General features: G+C 45.7%; 1 protein-coding gene across 3 annotated transcripts in view; it reads left to right on the top strand.

Annotated features, from left to right (window-relative positions):
• Positions 1-21,813, top strand: part of NOL4 (nucleolar protein 4) — a 181,327-nt gene that overhangs the window by 15,666 nt on the left and 143,848 nt on the right. For all 3 annotated transcript variants that reach the window (XM_068158771.1, XM_068158772.1, XM_068158770.1), the window contains exon 2: positions 20,142-20,291. In XM_068158771.1, coding sequence (XP_068014872.1) covers positions 20,142-20,291 — 150 coding nt within the window. The remainder of the gene's footprint in view (positions 1-20,141; positions 20,292-21,813) is intronic.

Raw genomic sequence — 21,813 nt, 5'->3', positions numbered from 1 at the left:
AGCCATATGGTGCCGTAAACAACCGCCGCGTCGGGCGGCTCGGGGCGGGGGGTGTTGTTGTGCGTCCCCCTGCTCACAGGCTGCGGGTGTCCCCCGGGGGTGCCGGCCGGTGCTCCGCACCCCGGCACACCTTGCCGGCGATAGGGGAGAGGTGGCTTGCGCGGAGCGGCATGGCTGCGGAGGGGACATCTGCCCGGGGCCGCCTCTCGGGGGGCCGCTTCCAGGGTCCGGGGCCGCCTCGCGGGAGGCATCGCGGGCCGCGGCGCCAGCTGGGTGCGGGGGCTGCCCTGCGGGGCGAGGAAGGGGCCGGGGCGAGGGCAGTGCTGCCGCTCCACCCCCCCTCTCCTCCTTCTGCTCTGTGCCGGCTCCGCTGCGGCTCCATTAATTGATTGAGAGCCTGGGCTGGCATTGAGGGCACGGGGGAGGGGGGAGAGGGTGCGGCTGTGCCGCCATCGCCTCCCCCCGCCTGTTCCTATGGTAACAGTGAAATACCTCCGGGACACACACACGCACACCCGCTCCTCACTCCCACTCGCGGAGGGGGGGCCGGTGCCGAGGCCGCGACGGCCGTGCCCGTCCAGGCTCCCCCCGCCGCACCGCGCCGTTCCCATGGCGACGGGCTGCGGCAGTACCTGTGCAGCCACCGCCGAGACTCTGCCCAGGGGCTCACGCCCGGCCGGCGCCCCTCGCCAGTCGCCTTCCCCCTGCCTCGCTCCCCGCCGCAGCCCGGCCTGGCCCCCGCGGGGCAGGCTGCGAGGCGGTACTGGCCTTGCGGAGGCCGGGCTGCGGTCGGCAGGGGCGGAGGGGAGCTGACCCTGCTCGGCCTGTGGCCCCGCAGCGTGCACCGCCGGCCCCGTGCAGGCATTAGCCAGCACCCGCGGGGTCAGATAATAACGTGAGGTCAAATTAGTAGCTGCCGTGTATTTTCCGTGCAGCAAACGCCCTGTGCCTGCCCGGCGCGGAGATTACTGCTGGCACTGGTAGCGGACGGTGCTAGCGCTGGAGATGGGTGGGTGGAACCCTGCTGTATCCGGAGCAGTCGTGTGGGTGGATTTCCACGGTAGCCTGCCCTGATCCCCACAGAGGTGGGGGGTGTGTGTGTATGTGTGTGTGTGTGCGCGGCCGTGCAGCTGGTACTGGCTCCATCAGGGCATCACCGGACAGCCGCAGCGGGCCCGCGCTATGGCCATGCGGCCCGCGGACATCGCAGCGGTTTGACTCAGGGAAGCCCTTGTCTTTGCAAACAAGCCCCAGGTCTCTTAAGTAAGTTCATTGTACCATGACGTGATGCCACATGAGACCCTGCTGGCAGATGTAGGGCTGCTCAGCGGCACTGCAGCTACAAATACTTGCTGTAAATAGTGACATGTCGTGGTTGGCATGGCTTGAGGTGCAGGGAATGGAAATAAAATCCTGTGCCACAGTCACTGCTGGTGTTTACCCTTGCTTTCTGCTTTTGCCAGGACCCAGCACACTTCAACACCTCTGTCTTACCAGCCCTGCTACTCTCTTACCATGTGTGCATTGCTCCATGGTCTGCAGCATAGTGTGTAGTTGTAGCTCTTGCTGAAAAGCAGCATTCCTCAATTTCTGGCCACCAAGGTACTAAGCTGGCTGTTACAGGCAATAAAAACGTTTACATGTAATTGTGAAACTGTGTTCTTGGGTCCCTGATGTGCAAATGTTAATCTGATACATTTTGAAGCCATGTCTGTCCCACTGAAGAAGACTTGTGCATCCTTCCCTCCATGTAACTGATCAGGGCAGCCCAGGCAATGGGAAGAAGGGGGTGGATAGGAGGAATGTCTTGAGCCCCAGGTACTAGGAGAAAAAAAGACTTTTTTATTAGCTTCACTAAATGCTGGATTGTGTGTCATGAAGTACCACTGCCTTTAATAGAGCACAGTTGAGGTGTAAATAGACGGTAAAATACCTGACCAATAATAACATCACCCATGAAAGTAAAAATTAAATCCCTTTGTGAAAAGCTAACCACAAAAGTGCATCTGTATCCCAAAGATGGTAATGCAAAGAAGGAGCAGGAAGCCTTTTCTTTATAGATGTTAAAATGGCTTAAAGACAGCGAGTTATCAACTGTTACAATTTCCTGGTGAGTCCCATGGTGTTTGTCATTTTTTTTTTCCCCTTCAAAAATCCCATCTCCAGTCAAATGCTCCTGAAAACTCTTGGGTTAAAAAAAATCAGGCAAAAATCATTTAGGAGCCTCCACATCTGTAGAGGAGAGACTGTCAGTCTCAGCACCAACTCCCTGTCAGTTCTCAGGGTCTCTCAAGGACCAGGGGTATTTCATTATCAGCCCTTTGGTGGTTAGTGTGATTGTCGAGGTTGATGCCGTTGGGTTATAAACCACAAATGGTCTTGCAGGCTGATATTTGAGAACTTTAAACTCTGCAAACGTCCCAAGTGGGCCCTGTAGACTTAGAATCTAGGAAACAAACCTAGTGTGTTTTTCCTTAGTTTTCTTTTCCAAAGCAATTTAATGATTTTCTGTCCTCTATTTCATTAATCCGAACATCAGTGAAAGAATTATTCTTAAAACAAAGGCCAGAAATAGGAAAGCAGAGAAAGAGAGCAACAGAAGATATAAGCAGAAGCCTTTCAACATAATGCCTAGTAAGCTCTTTGAAACATTTCAGAAGGGGCTAAAAGTAACAAAACCAGACTAAAATTTAATTACAGAGATAGGAGCACTGAATACATCTTAAATTGTATAAAGCTCCACTTCATAATACATGAGTCTGGAAGCTTCAGTGTCTGAAGTTTGCAAATCAGATTGTCAAAGCCTAATATGAAAAAGATTGCAAGAATATGTTGCACCATCAAGCAAGCCCTGAAGAAGAAGAGGGTTCTAGTAAATGGCTCACTGAAGACCCTATATGCCAGGTGCCATCTCACCACAGCCAGGAGGCATTCCTCCTGCTGTAACACAGGAGCACAGGAGGAGCAAATATGAATGCAACACCAGTGCCATTATTTCTTTGCAATCCCCACCCCCCCCACCCCCCCAGCAGGTTGACTTCTTTGGGACCCAAAAAGCAAAATGAATTGGTACAATATCTGCAGCATTAATAACTTGAAAGCATGACTTCAGAAAATTTATGTAGCTTCAGTTGAGTCCATGGTAATGGTTCCTTCTAAACCATTATGATTGTCACCACCATCAAAACCAGTGTAGCTGGCAGGTTGAGGGAGGTGATTCTTCCCCTCTCCTCTGTGCTGGTGAGATCCCACCTGGAGGGCTGGTTATCAAGCTCAGGGACCTGCAATGTAGGAAGGACATGGACCTGTTGGAGTGAGTCCAGAGGAGAGTCAGACAAAGATGGTCAGAACGCTGGAGCATCCTTCCAGTGAGGCCAGGCTGAGAGAACTGAAGGCTCCAAAGAGACCTTATGTAGCTTTCCAGTACTTAAGGGGGACTTAGGAGAAAGATGGGGATGATTTGTTTAGCAGAGCCTGTTGCAACAGCACAAGGGATGATGGTTTTAACCTGAAAGAGGGGAGATTTAGGTTGGAAATAAAACTTATTTTTCCTATGAGAGTGCTGGGACAGGGGAGACCTTATTGCTCTCTACAACTACCTGAAGAGAGGTTGTAGCCAGGAGGGGGTTGGTCTCTTCTCCCAGACAACCAGCACCTGAACAAGAGGACACAGTCTCAAACTGCACCAGGGGAAGTTTAGGCTTGAGGTGAGGAGAAAGTTCTTCACAGAGAGAGTTGTTAGCCATTGGAATGTGCTGCCCAGGGAGGTGATGGAGTCACTGTCCCTGGAGGTGTTCAGGAGGGGATTGGACGTGGCACTTGGTGCCATGGTTTAATAGTCATGAGGTCTGTGGTGACAGGTTGGACTTGATGATCTTTGAGGTCTTTTCCAACCTTATTGACTGTATGATTCTATGTGTAACAGGTTGCCCAGAGAGGTTTGGATGCCCCATCCTTAGAATCATTCAAGGCTGGGCTGGGTGGGGCTTTGAGCAACCTAATCTTGTTGAATGGTGTCCCTACCATCGCAGGGGAGCGGGAAATAGATGATATTTAAGGTCCCTTCCAAACCAAACTATTCTGTGGGTCTGTGATTTGATGAGTCTGTCTCTGTAACTCACCATGCCCAGTGTGACTGAGGTCTGGGAAGGATGAACACAGTGAACAGGGTGCTGGACTGTATGCTGTCCTCTCTTTCAGTGCTGAAACAGACACACTGAACAGAGGAGGAATGTCTATAGAGTACGAGCAGAAACAAGGAGGTAATAATAATAAGAAAAGGGTGTGGGGTGGGTGTGGGTGTGTGCAAAACCCCCCAGGAGCATCTCAGCAGAAAATCCAGTAGGAAAAACAGTGAAGTGCAGCAACCTCATTTTTTTTTTACTTCATGACAGAGTTTCAGACAGATTTTTTTGTTTGAGTATCATCTGAAATCATAAAATGTGCTTGTCAGAAAGCCTGAAGAAACTATTCCTGACCCCTGGAGGAGAGTGCAGTGATGGCACTGTGTTGTGAAGTCCCCTCAGATGGCTGGTTGCTGTTAAAAATGACTGATCGAGATGGGAAATGGGCTGTGGTGGTGAACAGACAGACGTGACAAACCCCCCAGACACAGAGTTAAACCCGGTCCTAAACGCAGTCGGACCAGCTGGTGACAGCTATCTCAGGGGTCTGCTCGTTTTTGCTAGGCAGCAGTTAGCCAGCTTGCCATGCTGGTGAAGTATTGCTGAACCAAATTGAATTAAGTTTCATGCACACCCATTTGCAAAAAAACCCACCCCAAAGACACATATTTACCAGACATGCAGCTGTGCCTGCTGTCTCCCCAGGAAACAAATTCCAGGATACATGCAGACTACCCCCAATGAAAAGTTATGCTAGAAATGATTTGATTTGATGGGAAATTACTGTGTCATTTCCTTTTAAAGACTGGAGCACTCAAAACAACAGGACAGTAATAGGCTATTTGCACAGAACAGAGCAGGGCTTGTCGGCGTGGTCTCTTTGAACGTCTTCTTGGTGATCTGTGCTGATTTGGCAGTTGTAGACACAGGGGTTTGAGTGCAGAGTTTTCCTAGTGAGGGAGGACTGGCCTGATATGTGGTTTGGGTAGCAGGTGTGATTCATCAATGAATTAATAGCATGTTTCTCTCGGCACAGACAAGGCTTGAATGATGCAGATAAAGCACATAGTCCACATAGCTGACTCCATCTGTTGGTGCAAGCGCTGCGAAGCCTTTTAGGTTATTTGGAGCTAGTGCTTGCTATAAAGTGCAAGCCAGTGAGTGGGTGCAATGTATTTACAGAGAGAGATGTGACACAGGATTTCCTACTACGCTGGCATCCTTGGTGTTACTGAACGCTTCATACTGGGCATGCTCTCCTTTTGCAGTGTGTCTCGGGAAATGTAGTCCAGGAAGAATCAAGCCTGATGTGAAGAAAAGGTGAAGGTCTGAGAAGAGAGAGTTGCAGCTTCCTGTAGGCACAGCAGCATTTCAGCAGCAGCAGTTCAATGTTGAATTGATGCAGAAAGAAGCAAAATATCACGGTTGCAGTTTCAGCCCTTGGTAACGTTTTGTTCAGCAGAATAAAGATGTCATTCGTGTTGGCAGCAAGGTGAAAACAGGTGTTGGCTTTCCTTGTAAGATAGATTGGAAGCTTTATACCCATAGCCACCTCCAACCTGGTCATCAAACTGAGCTCTGCAGCAGCCTTGCTGAGGAACTGAAATAATAATACTGTGTCCCTGGTCCTGTGCATACAGAGCATCACTTGTGAAAGAATAGGACAATTTGGGAGCCACAATGTATTAAAGCCACTGTGAGTTTTCAATGGGAATTTTAATTATTTTATTATTCTTGAGGAAAGAATGTGCTGGGCTCCTTGCAAGGGAAGCTGATTCTGGCAGGAGCAGAGGAGGAATTGACAGCTACACTGAGAAATAAGGCAGGGATATGGCAAAGCCTTAGGGAGGGTATCACCTGTTTCTCGCTGCCACTGGGAGGCTCTTGTTGGCTCTTTCTCAGCAGATATGATCTAGTATGGCAGGGAAACTATTCCCCAAGTGAGTCCTAATGTGTGTTAATGCCATGTCTGTCTTCCAAGTGAGCATAACTAAGAAATGGCTCACAGCAGTCTGCAAACCTTTTGTAGCAGGTAGTTGGCAAGGACTTAGCCAAAATTCTGCATTTATCTCTAGTAGTCTGTGAAATAGTCACTCAGAAGCAGCAATGAGAGCTACCTCAGAAGAGTCATTCAAGACAAGACAGAAGAAAGTACATCATGAGCAACAGAAGACAGTCCTTTTTCTGTCAGGGGGGTGGGCTAGGTGACCATTTGGTTTTTCTTTAATCTGTGATGTCCCTGGTTTTGTACAGTACTGTTCATCAAGAATAGTGTGGCCAGCAGGAGCAGGGAAGTCATTCTGCCCCTGTACTCAACACTGGTCAGGCCGCACCTTGAGTCCTGTGTCCAGTTCTGGGCCCCTCAATTTAAGAAGGACATTGAGACACTTGAAGGTGTCCAGAGAAGGGCAACAAGGCTGGGGAGAGGACTCTAGCACAGCCCTATGAGGAGAGGCTGAGGGAGTTGGGGTTGCTTAGCCTGGAGAAGAGGAGGCTCAGGGGAGACCTTATTGCTCTCTACAACTACTTGAAGGGAAGTTGTAGCCAGGTGGGGGTTGGTCTCTTCTCCCAGGCAACCAGCACCAGAACAAGAGGACGCAGTCTCAAGCTGTGCCAGGGCAGGTTTAGGCTGGAGGTGAGAAAGTTCTTCCCAGAGAGTTGTTAGCCATTGGAATGTGCTGCCCAGGGAGGTGGTGGAGTCAGCATCCCTGGAGGTGTTCAAGAGGGGATTGGATGTGGCACTTGGTGCCATGGTTTAGTCCTGAGGTCTGTGGTGACAGGTTGGACTTGATGATCTTTGAGGTCTTTTCCAACCTTGGTGATTCTGTGTGATTCTGTGTCTGTTTCAGTTTCAAAGCAACATAATAAAGGCAAATAGTCTGTCCACTCTCCTCTTTTATGATGTATGTGCATGTTAGCTTAGACTGCAAAACATGAGTGGTGAAACCCTGGAATGGGTTGTCCAGGGAGGTGGTCGAGGCCCCGTCCCTGGGGGTGTTTAAGAGCAGGCTGGATGAGGCTCTGTCCAGCCTGATCTAGTGTGGGATGTCCCTGCCCATGGCAGGGGGGTTGGAACTAGATGATCCTTGTGGTCCCTTCCAACCCTGAATGAAACTATGAAACTATGAAACTAATGTAGCATTTAGAGAGGAATACCTTTAACTGCAGGCTTTTGAGGAAGGGAGCTGCTGTGCAGCTTGCAGAAGGATGCAAGCATGAACCCACTGAATTTCATTGCCAGTGGCAGAACAGACACAGATTTTGATTCCCAGCCCTTGGACGAGTGGCCTGAGCATGCCTGAGAGAACACTCACACAGTCCCTGTGGAAACTGCTACCCATAAATCTGTTGAAACCCTGGGAAAAAAAAAGTGTTTGGACTGCATGAGGAACTGCAGATTGAGAGTGGAGTAAGGGGGAGAAAAAGTAAAAAGTGGTAGGGAAAATGCATTTTATCTTACTGCCTCTGTAAGAAAACCCAGTAACACTCCCACAAACATTTGAGTGTTCTCACTGCTTTCAGAAGAGCATTAAATATGGCAAGAAAGACTCATGTTCTTAAGAGTGGTTGCTGAAAGATAGAGTTTATTGAGGGAAAAACTACTGAGTCTTGAGAGAGGTTTGGGAGGCTCTTTCAGATGGTTGTATTCTCTTAGGGTATAACCCTGTAGGCCACGTAGAGGCTTTCATTGAGGTTCATCATGTGGAGCATTAGCAACAGCAAGTGTTTGCTGTCACACAAACAGCTTCAAGGAGATATTTGGTACAGAAGAATTTTCCTTCTGAAGACCACCAACAGGATTTGCAAAGGCTCCCTTTTTTTTTTTCAGCCATCACCACTGTTTTCCTCTTAGGTTCTTTTCAGAGATATATTTAGTTTACATTACTGTGGCAGAAATTAATTGGCAAGATGAAAGTGGAGATCAGTGTTGAAAATTTCTCCTAAGCAAAGTCTGGCTAATATTGACTTCAGTGTACAGTAGCAGCATGTTTGTGCTGAGCGGTGATATGAACTCTCCATCTGCAGATGTCAGCCTCCTAACTATCACGCTGGTCAGGGCTGAGCATATGGTTGAGCAGTGTTTTTCAAAACTTGGTTCTGCTGGCAAGGATTGGCCTCTTCATGCTGTGCACTTTGTGTATGGCTAAGAAAGGCAGGAGGAAGAAAAAGAGGGAGGGGAAAAAAATGGTGTAAATAATCTGACTATCTGCAGCAGCGCTTCCTCCCAGACACACAGAGGCTTTTGCATCTGGCGCTTGTTCTTGCCTGGGTTACCCATGAAAGTGCTGTTGTAAAGGGGAGGGGGGGAAGCAAACCACCACAATTAGAATTAGGGAAATGTAATTTAATTAAGAAGTTGTTAAAGAGCCCCACATAAGCGTGCTGAGATAATTTCATTTGGTAAAACCTGATCTTTACGCGCACACACACACACACACACAAATATTAGCACAATATTCTTTGTGCAGCAGTTAATTTAGTTTGATGGTACTTTTGAATGCAGAAGTTCCCCCTGGGCTTTGAGATAGGATCAAAACTCTTCTTGGTTTTATTTTTTTTCCCAGTGTATTATTGGAAGATAACTTTTGCATAATGAATTTTCCTGAAGAACTTCATTAGATATTTCGTTCGTGGCATTTGCTGGGCCTCACCGGAAACTTATTGCCAGTATCTGACATGACATTTACTGCTTCTCTTTCAGACCTGGTGGAGAGATTGTGTTTTACCTGATTTTTCTGGGTACTGTGTGGCTTCATCTGAGAACAGACCTTGATTCTCGCTACAGTTTCTGCTTTGCTTTGGCCATTAGGGCTGTAACACCACTGCCAAAACCACCAACAGGCAGAAGCCAGTGTGCCAAGCACAGACCCAGGCATTGAGTTTGGTACTGGTCTGAGTGCTGAGAACCCAGTGGCCTGTATCCCTGATCAGGTAACATTACCTGTGCAATTACAGCAAGCCCTTTTGCATTCCCTGCTCATTTATCATTGCAGAAATTCAGAGGAACTTCCATTAGAGCCTGTTAGTTTATACTCCGGGAATATTTGGTCTTGAAAATACCTCTTTGCTCCCTGCAACAAACAGCCTGCTTCCAGTGTGGGAAGTGTATTGGTAATGTGGTCAGAGAACCAGGCTACACAGGTGCCCCATGGTGTCTTGGAGGCTCCCTTCCCTGTTGGCACTGGAGCTGGGGACAGTTGTCATTACTCTGTGCTTTGCACCAGGGTTTTGTGTGAGTGATGCGAAGGCCCTAACATTTTCTCATCTGTCCCTACCATCAACTGCCTGTATAGCACCAGTGCAGCTTCAGCTCTGATCCCTAGTGACTTTACTGATGTTGCTAATGAGGTTACCAATTAATGGCATCTAATGGTCTGTTGTAGCAGTGGTTTTGGTGATGGAGACAGCTGTCCTTTGGGACCTGTGCTGAGACCATGAACTCAATTTGTATAAGCAAGTGAGCAGCTGTTGCAGGAACATGGATGGGAGAGATTAGGTCACTCACTCCATCTCCAGCCACCCCAGGGCTGTTCCTTGCAGTAGGCAGCAGGTAGAAAGTGGAAGTAACTTCAAGGAACAAAGCCCTTGCTGGAGTTGGACCTGGACAACCAGACACAAAACCACTATGTCCCATTAGCAGTCTTCAAATCCATCCTGTTCCCCTGACCTTTGCAAGTATCACAGTATATTAGAGGTTGGGAGGGACCTCAAGAGATCATGCAGTCCAACCCCCTTGCCAAAGCAGGATCACTTAGGGAGGTCCACACAGGAATGCACCCAGGTGGGTAATGAATTAGAATTTTGAAACAATTAATTATTGTGAAACAATTTAGTCTATTTTGAAGCAGTTTATTATTTTTGTAGGGGTTTTGCCACTGAGCTGTGTTGCTCTGTGGTGTGGCCTCATCTTGGCACCTGACTGCAGCCTGTAGCTCTTGGCACTTGCATTATCATGTTATTTATTAATCAAGCTCCCTCTGCGAGCAGCCTTCCACATCAGAGTATTTGGAACACGATTTAAAAATATACATTTAATTTCACAGGTAGCACTTCGGGGCAATGAGTTCTCATTATTTAAGTTTCACTGGAGTGTGAGGTTACTTCTGGCGTGCAGTAGTTGCATTTCATCAGTCTGAAAAAAGGTGGCATTATAGATCTACGTTGCGTTCCCCTAGTGCTTCAATACCTGTGAAGTACAGCACACTTTGAAACAGATTTGGGTAACTGCTCAGGTTTGGAACATGGCAGGACTGTTAAGAACTAACAGGTAGCAGCTTGCCAATTTCTCTCTGTTGAGCTGAGGACAACACCAGATATTGCAGTTTAGGGAAAGCCACAAAACATACTAAACTTGTCCTCTCTAGGATGCACGCCCATTCGTTTTGGAGTCCCCTTCCCTCAAACACATTTGAAGAGCATTGGTTGCTTTGTCCTGGTAGCCTTATTTGGGGAAAGCAAAAAATTTCATGCTTACCAAAGTACTGTGTAGATACAAAGAACTGTCGTATTTTGTGCTCTCCAGGTCAGAACAGGGGGGTTGTTCAGCTTCCTTCTACTCTCCCCAGTCACAGTGGAACCATGTGTCCCCTTGAGCTAGATACTTCAATAACTTCCTCCGTGGTTTGGGTGATGCTCACCACAGCATGCTTGTGTGAAAAATCCTAGCTCACTGTCTTCCTAAGGAAGCTGTGTCTGCTTCTGCACTGGCATTTTAGTTTGGAGAAGGAACATGCCTTTGAAACAAAGCTCCTGACTGTGCTTGCTGTCTGTGCTTGCTGTCTGTCATGTCACACTGCAGTGGTTTTTCAGTGCAAGAATCTGATTCCTGTCTGTGAAAGAAAACTGGCATTTGTTCCAGGTGTGCAGCTGCTGGCTTGCAACCAGAAATGGGTGACCAGTGCAGAGGAACAGGTTAGAGCTGGCTGGAGACACATACAGTGTGGAACCAGCTCCTTGGTATCAACTGCTCTACTCTACAGATCTGCTGCTCCTGTGGTCCTAGCTTGGTCATGACGATACAGCTCATGGTGTTTGGTTAGCCTGCAGCAACAGACTTCACAAAGAGCAGAGTGTGGCCTGCCTTGTGCCCTGGTTTTGTTCATAATGGTTGTGTAAATGTTTAAACACCTGAGAAAAAAAAATAATCAGGAGTTGGTGCATTGAGGGAAAAAGAGCACTCCGTTTACAAGTAGCTCTTAACTGTGAAGGCTAAACTTCAGTCAAGGCTCTGCCTGACCCACAGGGGTCTTTGCCATTTCTTTGGGGCTCTGAGTGCAGCTGATCTTGAGACAGCTTTTTGAAATGGCCTCTTGCTGCCCATGTGCATGCTGATTTTCTGTGGGAGATACCAGAGCCAGTAGACATGTTCCGTGTTTTGTTTCAGAGGTCTTCTCCTGCACTAACTCTGGCTGTAGATCTGCCTATCCATCCACACTGCTGAAGAAAGATGAAGTTTCTGTCCTCCAACATGGAAAGAGCTTTACATAATTATCTCAGAGACCAGTGGGCAGGTTATTTTGCTATTCTCACCAAAGGGGCCTCTGAAAATACTTTCAAAGGTACCTTGTCTGTCATATGATAACCTCCAGGCCCATTTTACTACACTTAAGGAAAGAAAAGTGACAGACCTTATTTTGCAGTTTGACATGTTGGATTTCACAATCCATTGTCTCTAATTGCTAGAGCTTAATTTAATAGCAGATGATGGCCTCACCTGAAAGGTCTCAGTAGGACAATACTTTTGGGTAGGATCTTTTAGAAGTATACGGCACTCAGAACTCACCTCTTACTGTATATGAACAGAGATTTGGCTTTGCTGTTTTCCCAACACCTGGACTGGTCCAAGAGATAGAGGAGAAAGGGCCTTTCTCAGTAATGATTTGGTCTCTCTTGCTGTTTATTTGGTCTCTTGAACTCCCCTATCAAGACAGTTAGAGGACCTTTTCTCACCTACAGCTTTGATAACATCCCCAAACTTTCTGCCTGTTGTTCAGATGAAGTCTCTCATCTCAAATGTCATATTCATTTAGCATCTCACTTCACTGTATTATCTTTATTTTCTCAAGATCTAGGTCAGTTTGACTCATTGCTGCCATATCCATGATTATTGCTTTAGTCTTTCTAGGGTTTGCTGTGCTAAAGGTTCCAGAGAGATGACTTTGTCAGCTGGAAATGGTTCTGCCTTAATGTAACTCTGATTTTTCTTGTCTCCATCTGCTGGTAAAATGTGAGATTTGCTGTTCAAGCATCATATAATGAGGAACAGAAGCCATAAATTTCAAATCATAAATACTGCTACTGCTGTTATAGACACTTTCCATTAGGAGCTGGCTAGAAATGATCCATTTATTTATTTTTAGGCTGCTTAATAATAGCTATCAAATACTTATAACTTTTGATCAGCTGTAGATTTATACTGTGCTGACAGGAAATATGTAGATAATCAAATGGATGTACTAATAACATGGGGATTCAAATCAATGTGCTGATGGAACTAGATTTGTTCATTTCTGGGGGGGAATGAGACATTCTTAAATGGTCATCACTCTTAAAATACTAATCTTTTTACAGTGTCTGAGCAAGCAGATAAAGGAAATAATGTATAATTGGGATTTTCACTGAACTGATTACTTAGTTTAACTTAATTCTGCAGACAAATGTATAAGAGGACCTCAGAGCTGTTGGGGTGAGTCCAGAGGAGGCCACAAAGATGATCTAAGGGCTGGAAGACCTCTGCTGTGAGGATAGGCTGAGGGAGCTGGGGGTGTTCAGCCTAGAGAAGAGAAGAATCCAGGGGGACCTTATAGCTACCTTCCAATACCTGAATGGATCCTACAGAAAGGCTGCAGAGGGACTTTTCACAAGGGTGTCTACCAACAGGGCAAGGGGGAATGGTTTGAAGCTGAGGGAGAGTAGAGTTAGACTGGATCTTAGGAAGTTCTCCAGTATGAGGGTGGTGGAACTCTGGAACACATTGCTCAGAGTGGTTCTGGCTGCCTCTTCTCTGGGGGTGTTCAAAGCCAGGTTGGATGAAGCTTTGTGCAGCTGAGTCTAGTTGAGAGGAGTCCCTGCCCATGGGGGGGCATTTGGAGCATATGATCTCTAAGGTCCCTTCCAAGCTATCCCATTCTGTCTTTCTATGATTGTCCATAAACAACCCCTGGTTCCTCCTAACAGTTCCTATACAAAATTTTCCAGGGTTGACTCCAAAGGGAGTAAAATGCCTACAGACAATCATGTCAGGAGCTCATTGCGTACAAGCTAACTAGGTGGGGGGTTATGTGCAAAACCTTTGGTGAGGATGTAGTTCTTTCAGATCCGTGTCTTAATCAACAAAAGACTTTGCTTCCTGTGCAGATGAAATGCACCTTCAAGGCTGCAAAAGGCCACACTTGTCAGCAGAGGTGTGGTGACCAAAATGTGCTTTAACTCCGCTGTCACCTGGCCTGGTTGTCTGAGGAAAACGTTGCAGGTCGTATTTCTGTATTTAAAGCAGTCTTACAGTTCCATGTATCATAGTATCATAGTATCAGACAGGGTTGGAAGGGACCACAAGGATCATCTAGTTTCAATGCCCCTCCCATGGGCAGGGGCACACTAGATCAGGCTGGCCAGAGCCTCATCCAGCCTGCTCTTAAACACCTCCAGGGACGGGGCCTCAACCACCTCCCTGGACAACCCATTCCAGGGCTTCACCACTCTCATGGTGAAGAACTTCCTCCTCACATCCAGCCTGAATCCCCCCACCTCCAGCTTCATTCCATGTGATTTATGTTATTTGATGGAATATTTCACTTGACAGTTATTTCCATCTACTCCTAATGTTTTGTAGATGCTTTTGGCTTTGATGCTTTTACAAGAGCTTTTTATAGACCTGAACATTTTCTATAAAGCCACCAACCAAGCCTTTTACTTTTATTTTCTGTTTCACTCTATTCTGTGTTTATAGGAATTCTTTTCAAACATTGTGAAGATGCTTATAGGGTTTGTTTTTTTTTTTTTTATTCATTTATGAATTGGGAGGGGTTTTTATGAGACCTGTTTCTCCCAAGAAATTTCACAGGAGAGGCTCCAGCTATGTCAAGCAAGGAATTGCAAGCACTTTTGTTTTAATGGCTTTCATTTTAAAAGCTTGTGTTAAATTTTGTTTTCTCCCCTTCAAAGTAACTGTAAAACTGACAGCCTTTCATTTTACAGATCTCTTTGCTGTCTTGAAAAAGATTTTTATCTGTTCAATTCACTGGCAAACTTTTTTTTCCCCCCTTCTTTACTCCCACTGGTCCTGTAGGTTCCACCTCAAGGAAAGAGACTGACTCTCTCCTCAAGCGTCCTTGTTCAAAGGGATCCTTAGCTCTGTAAAAGTCACTTCTGTCCAGAAACTTGTTCTTTGTGTAGATGTCTAAAAACAAACAAAGAAACAACTTCAATCTGAGAATGTAAACAGAATTTGTAGGGCTGAGTATGAAAAGAAGCATCTATTTGTTTGCATCTGAAGAACATAGGAAGAGCACTGAATAAAAAAACTAAAAACAAGAGTAAACAGGAAACCCTGCAATACAAAGAGTAAAATTGAGTAATTTCTCACTGGTAGAGATTGAAACCATTCCAGCAGCTGTGAGGATGAATTGTATCTTGGCAGTGCCTGTCGTGCTGGTGGCCAGAGAGGAATCTGAGAAGAATGTGGTTTAGGATAGGAGCATAGCACCAGAACAAGAGGACACAGTCTCAGGCTGCGCCAGGGGAAGTTCAGGCTGGAGGTCAGGAGGAAGTTTTACACAGAGAGAGTGATTGCCCATTGGAATGGGCTGCCCGGGGAGGTGGTGGAGTCGCCGTCACTGGAGGTGTTCAGGAGGAGACTTGACAGGGTGCTTGGTTACATGGGTTAGTTGATTAGGTGGTGTTGGGTGATAGGTTGGACACGATGATCTTGAAGGTCTCTTCCAACCTGGTCTGGTCTATTCTATTCTATTCTATTCTATTCTATTCTATTCTATTCTATTCTATTCTATTCTATTCTATTCTATTCTATTCTATTCTATTCTATTCTATTCTATTCTATTCCTATACCTCTGTGGTGGCTGGAACAAGTGGGATGAAGTTTGACCTAAAAGGTTTAAGAGCCTAAGTCCAATTTTTGAAGTGAAACATTCAGTGAGGCTCCTGTTCCAAAGTGATTTCTGAAAGTAGGCCTTGGACTCTGGCCATACTGAGTGAAAGTTCTAAAAATACCTCATTGATTTATAAATATCCTCCTTGCTATCCCAGAGTTGTTAACACCCAAGCCACTTTCAAAGGGGCATTTAAGCTTCTCAGCCATAGAGTTATCAAGAAGGAACTCAATTAATATCTGGTCTATCCAAGTCAGGATTTACTTAAACTATCCCTGAGATATTTGTCTAACCTAGTCTCAAAATCCTCCTGTGACACAGGCTCCCCAGGCAAACTGTTACTGTACGTGACCATCCACATCAATAGTGAGTTTTTCCTAATGTCTAATGTAAATCTCCCATGCTGTGGTTTAAGCCTATTACTCGTCCTGTCCCTTGTGGACATTTCATAGCCTTTCAGACATCTGAATAGCATTATCATGTATTCCCTCATTTGCCTCTTTTTAGCCTCAGTTGAAGCTAAAGAAAAAAAATGTCCCCTTAGGCACTGTGAAAATTTTCACCCAAAGCCAGCTTATAAAGTAGAGCAGCTTTGTTAATGCCTCTGTCAAACAGCAATTTCAGGATAAAAGTGTAGTGTAATGGCATATGGCAGGAAAGCCTGATACAACTGTGTCCACTTCAGAGACTTCATGGTTTAAATAGAGATTTGGGGCTGTATCATTTGCTCAGCTTTTTACTTATTGGGATGTCAGTGTTGGGGCATCAAAAATCTCAGTAAGTAGCTACCTTATTCAGCTTACTCATCTGGTATGTTGCTTGTGCAGCTAAGGCTCACCTCCCTGCACAGCGCTGCATGTTGCCAGGTGGGCTCAACAGCTTACTAACAGCCATGCAGCACCTTCTGCAGCACTACAGGCTTTCTGAAACAAGGGCTTCCTTACTGCCTTGTACAGCACCAAGCAGAATGAAGCCTGACCTAGTCATGTTGGATGTGGCACTTGGTGCCATGGTTTAGTAGCCATGAGGTCTTGGGTGACAGGTTGGACTTAGTGATCTTTGAGGTCTTTTCCAACCTTATTGATTCGATGATTCTATGTCCAGATCCCACCAGACAAAGATAGAGTAGAGTAGAGTAGAGTAGAGTAGAGTAGAGTAGAGTAGAGTAGAGTAGAATAGAATAGAATAGAATAGAATAGAATAGAATAGAATAGAATAGAATAGAATAGAATAGAATTAACCAGGTTGGAAGAGACCTTCAAGATCATCGTGTCCAACCTATCATCCAGCATATCTGTCATATCATCCAGATATGACAGAGTTGCAAGCATAGATGTTAAAGAGCAGTACTGTCTTCTCCTGAAGAAGTTTCCACTCCATTTAAACCATTTCCCATCCCCTCCCCCTCCCCACCCCCTATTTTTCCCTTTTAGACTGACAGGATTTGGAGAGTCTGTATTCATTACCTGTCACTTCAGTTAGGAGGCATCACAGAGCGTTTGTGCAGATCTTGCTGCTTTGTATTTTTCGTAGTAGTAGGCAATGCTTGCTGTTTTGTTCAGCTGGACAGAGAAATGCAGCTTCAAGAGCACATCTACATCATGGCTACTTATCTTTGGGTATTGGTGTCCTGGGAGGGGGGGTAGGAGAACCATCATAAAAGAGAACTTCACACTATGGCAAACAAAAGCAGTGATATGAGTTTTGGGTTTGAGTTTCTTCTTTGAATGTATTCCTAATGTTTGCATGTGTCAGCTCTACTGAGGTGACATCTCAGATTGTGAATTGATGTTTTGGGATGCGTTTCTCTTTAATTAAAGAAGGAGAGCTCCCCCCCAGGAAATTTCCTAAACCAAAACTCATTAGTAATAAACAGATTAAATCCTTATCAGTTAATCAACACTACAAACTTCTGAGTGTTTGGAGAGCGGCAGGAGATAACACTGCCGTCATAATAGGAGTGTTTGAAATCATTAGGGATCCCACCGTGCCCTTGGGGTGGTGAGAAAATGACGATTGAAGATGGGCCCCCCCCGCAGAGCTCATGTGTGAATTCCCCTGAAGATGAAAGCTGCAAAGATCTGGATTCTTTTTTTGTTGGCCCCCATCTTTAAAGCTTTTATGTTGTTGTTGTTTAAATAGTGGGCAGTAGCGACAGGCAGTACCAAGCAAATCCTTAACGATGCTGGTAGCAGAACCTGTCATGATGCCGCCAAACTTTTGAGCTGGTGGTTAGTGAAATGTTAGGAACTTTTGATGGCATGGGAGCTATGCTGTCAGAGCACCTGTTCCCAGCTAACTTATCTGAGTGTTTAACCTGTGGTAAAGACTGCACTGCAAATTCCTTATCTTCCTGCACAGAATCACAGAATCAACCAGGTTGGAAAAGACCTCAGACATCAAGTCCAACCTATTACCTAGTAACCTAACACTGCATAACAACTAAACCATGGCTCCAAGCACCAAATCTAATCTATTTTTGAACACCTCCAGGGATGGTGACTCCACCACCTCCCTGGGCAGCACATTCCACTGGCCAATTACTCTGTCTGTGAAGCACTTTCTCCTCACCTCGAGCAACACCATCACTTCAGGACTGTGACAGTCTTCTTGTCACACATGTGCAGGAGTTCTGCTCTGCTCCAGCCATCTCCTGGCAATGAAGAGCACAACCTGCTGTGCAGATGGAAGGGACCAGCTTTGGTCAGGCCCCCCTCTGAAGAAGCTTGGGTGTGCTGGAGCAGGAGGGACAAAACTTGTCTAGCTGGTAGGGATCAACACCTCCTAACCTAGTGTAATTTGGAGTTATGCAGATTTATGAAGTTGCACTATAAAGACAGTGACATTCTCTCTATTACTACTGGCAGTGTGTCACAGTTCCTCTGCGTCACCCTGGGGGCTTCTTCAGAGCCATTGGGATTATTTGGTTTCTTTTCTATGAACTCTATGAAAAATAAATAGAAATGGGCTGGAGTGAAAATAGGGGCAGAGAGAAAAATAAATCATGTCTTTCCACATCCAGCAAACTCACTGGAAGGGGTTAGCAAGAGCTTAGGAGCAAGGGGATGGCAGCTGGGGATCATAAATAATGATTACCTTTTTGTTTTTCATCTTTTGGCTTTATGTGGTCAGCACAGCAAAAATTGCATGTGTTTTGTCACAGAGGGATCAATGTAAATTGGTTTTGTCATGGCATGAATTACAGCAGCAGTAATGGTGTTATCAAATGGCATCCTGGCCTGGATCAGGAGCAGGGAAGTCATTCTGTCCCTGTACTCAGCACTGGTTAGACCACATCTTGAGTCCTGTGTCCAGTTCTGGGCCCCTCAGTTTAGGAAAGATGTTGAGTTGCTGGAACGTATCCAGAGAAGGGCAACAAGGCTGGTGAGAGGCCTTGAGCACAGCCCTGTGAGGAGAGGCTGAGGGAGATGGGGTTGCTTAGCCTGGAGAAGAGGAGGCTCAGGGGAGACCTTATTGCTGTCTACTACTACCTGAAAGGAGATTGTAGCCAGGTGGGGGTTGGTCTCTTCTCCCAGGCAACCAGCACCAGAACAAGAGGTTTAGGCTGGAGGTTAGGAAGAAATTCTTCATAGAGAGAGTGATTGCCCATTGGAATGTGCTGGCCAGGGAGGTGGTGGAGTCACCATCCCTGGAGGTGTTTAGGAAGAGACTGAATGAGGCACTTGGTGCCATGGTTTAGTTGATTAGGTGGTGTTGGGTGATAGGTTGGACGTGATGATCTTGAAGGTCTTTTCCAACCTGGTTTATTCTATTCTAGTCTAGTCTAGTCTAGTCTAGTCTAGTCTAGTCTAGTCCAGTCCAGTCCAGTCCAGTATAGTCTAAATGTGTTCATTTTGGAGCACTCTTATAGCTTAAAATACATGTTGAGGGGTAGGTGACACTGCTGCCTCCAGGGGTCTCAATTCAAACACTGTGTTGCCCTACAAGTGCATTGGCCATTCCTACTTTATTCTTCATATACTTAAGTTATATTACAACTTATCCTGCCGCATAGATGGCTGCTCTGGAAAAACAGGAGTCCCACTTCCTCTCCCTTCATTAGAATTGAACCCACAGACAGCTGTAGAACAAAAAACCTTCAGGTGGGTGGTTGGGTTTAAAGACAGGCCTGAACTGCACTGATTAACTTCAGAGGCACTGGGGACTTTTTCTGTTTGGAAGTCTTTAGCTACCGTGGCACTGTCACTTTTGAAAATCATATGGTAGGTGTCCTCACTTTTCTGTCACTTGTTCCAAGCAGACATCTGTGTGATCACAAATTTTAAATAACATCCCTTTCCCCCCCCCTCCTCACGTTGCACTATGCATTCATGTGGTGTATTTTCAAGCAGGTTTCGCAGGGGTAAATTGTTTGTAACAGCTTCCTTTGTATTCATAACTATAATCAGCTCTGTCACCTGTGAATTAAACCCTTTTATTAAATACCTTTATGAAATGCTAGGTGCAGATTTACTGGGAGGGGAATGAGAGGATGAAAGAGCTATTGGTTTCTTATTAAACAGCCTCATAACGCATTTCTGTGCCTGCCATGTGTCTGGGTCTGCTTCTGCCTTTGGATCTCGTTTGTGCATCTGGAGAAAGTAGCACAGATATTTTTCGTCTGGTTCTTTACATACTAGAGTGAAAAGTCACTTCTTACCAGGAGACCAAATGCCCTGGCTTGGCAAAACAGACTGCTTGCAAGGTTCTGTGTGATCCTTTGGATCATCCAGCTTTCCCATAACGTTGTTTCTGTCATTCGCAGGGTGGGTGATCTTCAGATCTCAAGAGGGAGTGTCTTCAGTTCTCTGCTATGAGGAGTGTGTTCCCATGATTATAATAACTCATCTATTTGTCCCATCCTCCTAACTGTTTCTTTTCTTCTCTCTCTCTTTTTTTTCCCTTTCAGGATGGAGTAGGTGTAGATGAGAAGCTGTCTTTACGGCGGGTAGCCGTCGTAGAAGATTTCTTTGACATTATCTATTCCATGCATGTTGAGACTGGGCCTAATGGAGAACAAATCAGAAAACATGCTGGACAAAAGAGAACATACAAAGCTGTAAGTAAACACACCAACCAAAAGTGAACCTCAGCCTCTAAAAGCATGAATTATTTGGGCTTGTGCCCATGGCATGCGATTTGTGTTTCTTCCAACTGGATTAGTACTGCAGCCTTCACCCTCAAGTTTGTTTCAGAGAACCTCCAGTAGTGCAGTGTGGAAACAGACAGTTTGGAAATGACATTTGCAGTGTCATAGGGGACAGATCCATTGACTTCAACAGAGATTTTTCTCATTGGTACAAGCAGAGAATTTATTCTTTCTATAGAGGTGTGACAATTTCTCTAATGACTCTGTATTCATTAATCATTAGTAAGTGGCCAAAGTCTTAAAGAAGACTTAGGAGGTGTTGCCACAAATTTGCCAAATGAGGCACTCTGCTTCAGCATATAAATGCCATTGCCTTAGAGTTTATTGCTGCAGTCTCAGTACACATAGTGTTTTAATGGTATGAAAAACTTGTAAATATCCTAAATTCCCAAGGTCAGAAAGCCTTTGGGTACGAGAGATGTCAAGAGGGAAACTCTCACACCTGCATGAACTGTCTGGGTAGAAAGAAATTATTATCCTTAAGAGTTTTAATTGCATGTGACTGCTTGACCTAAGCAGCCACTGCCTTAAAATAGCTCTGAATAGCTTTTGTGGTTAGTGGCACAACCACACCGCTTCCTTTTCTTACAGAGAACTAATGAAACATTTACTGCACTTTCCCAAGGTGCTTCAAATGTACCTGCTTGCCCAGATTTGGGTGGCCCAACCTCCACGTGCAGGGCCATGGTAACTCTTGATCTAGGTCCACCTGTCCAGCTGTTTCCAGCTGCTGAAGCAATGGAGGCTTCCCCAGGGTAGCAGGGCAGGGGCTCCCAGCCAGGGCCCATCCCACAGCCCTGACCAGGGTGCAGAGCATCTGTATCTCTCCCCATAGCCCCAGTGGGATAAGGCTGGCAGGGGGCTGTGCAGAGGGCCCTGAGGTGACCTGAACACAGTGTCCTTTACCCAACCTGCAGTTGTGTCACACATTATTCGTGAGAGGTCACCAACATGTGGGGGAACTCCAAGTTTCTGATACCCACATCTTCAATTTTAGCTGTAAGAAGAAAAAGCATTTTTTCCATTACTGTTTTCTTCAGGTACATAACAATCTTTACTATGTATCCATGAATCCCTTCACAGATATTTTATTTATAGGCTATTTCAGCCAGTTTGTTGTGGGATAAGCCCTTGGCAAAATCTCTTATAATTTGTTCCTGCTGGTATTGACCTTAAGATAGATACATGAAGTAAGCCATCAGTCACTGGGTGTGCTTTTGCAAGGCTTGGAGTGCTATTTAAAGGTGAACAAACACAAAATGTCTAAATTAAATTTCATCTGTCACCTTGGCTGCTTTAATGCTTGGCCACAAAGATATTGTAATGCTTTCTCTTTTAGAAAGCATTAGGAAAAATAAGGTTTTTATTGACCTTTCTCCTTCTACTTTGTTTTACTTCAGTAAGCTGTTCAAAGGTATAGGTCACAAACTTT

Source organism: Melanerpes formicivorus, unplaced genomic scaffold, assembly GCF_026170545.1.
Source record: "Melanerpes formicivorus ecotype bairdi unplaced genomic scaffold, bMelFor1.0.p_v2 SCAF_42, whole genome shotgun sequence".
In the NCBI taxonomy this organism is placed as follows: domain Eukaryota; kingdom Metazoa; phylum Chordata; class Aves; order Piciformes; family Picidae; genus Melanerpes; species Melanerpes formicivorus.
This window is presented reverse-complemented; position numbering and strand designations above follow the sequence as displayed.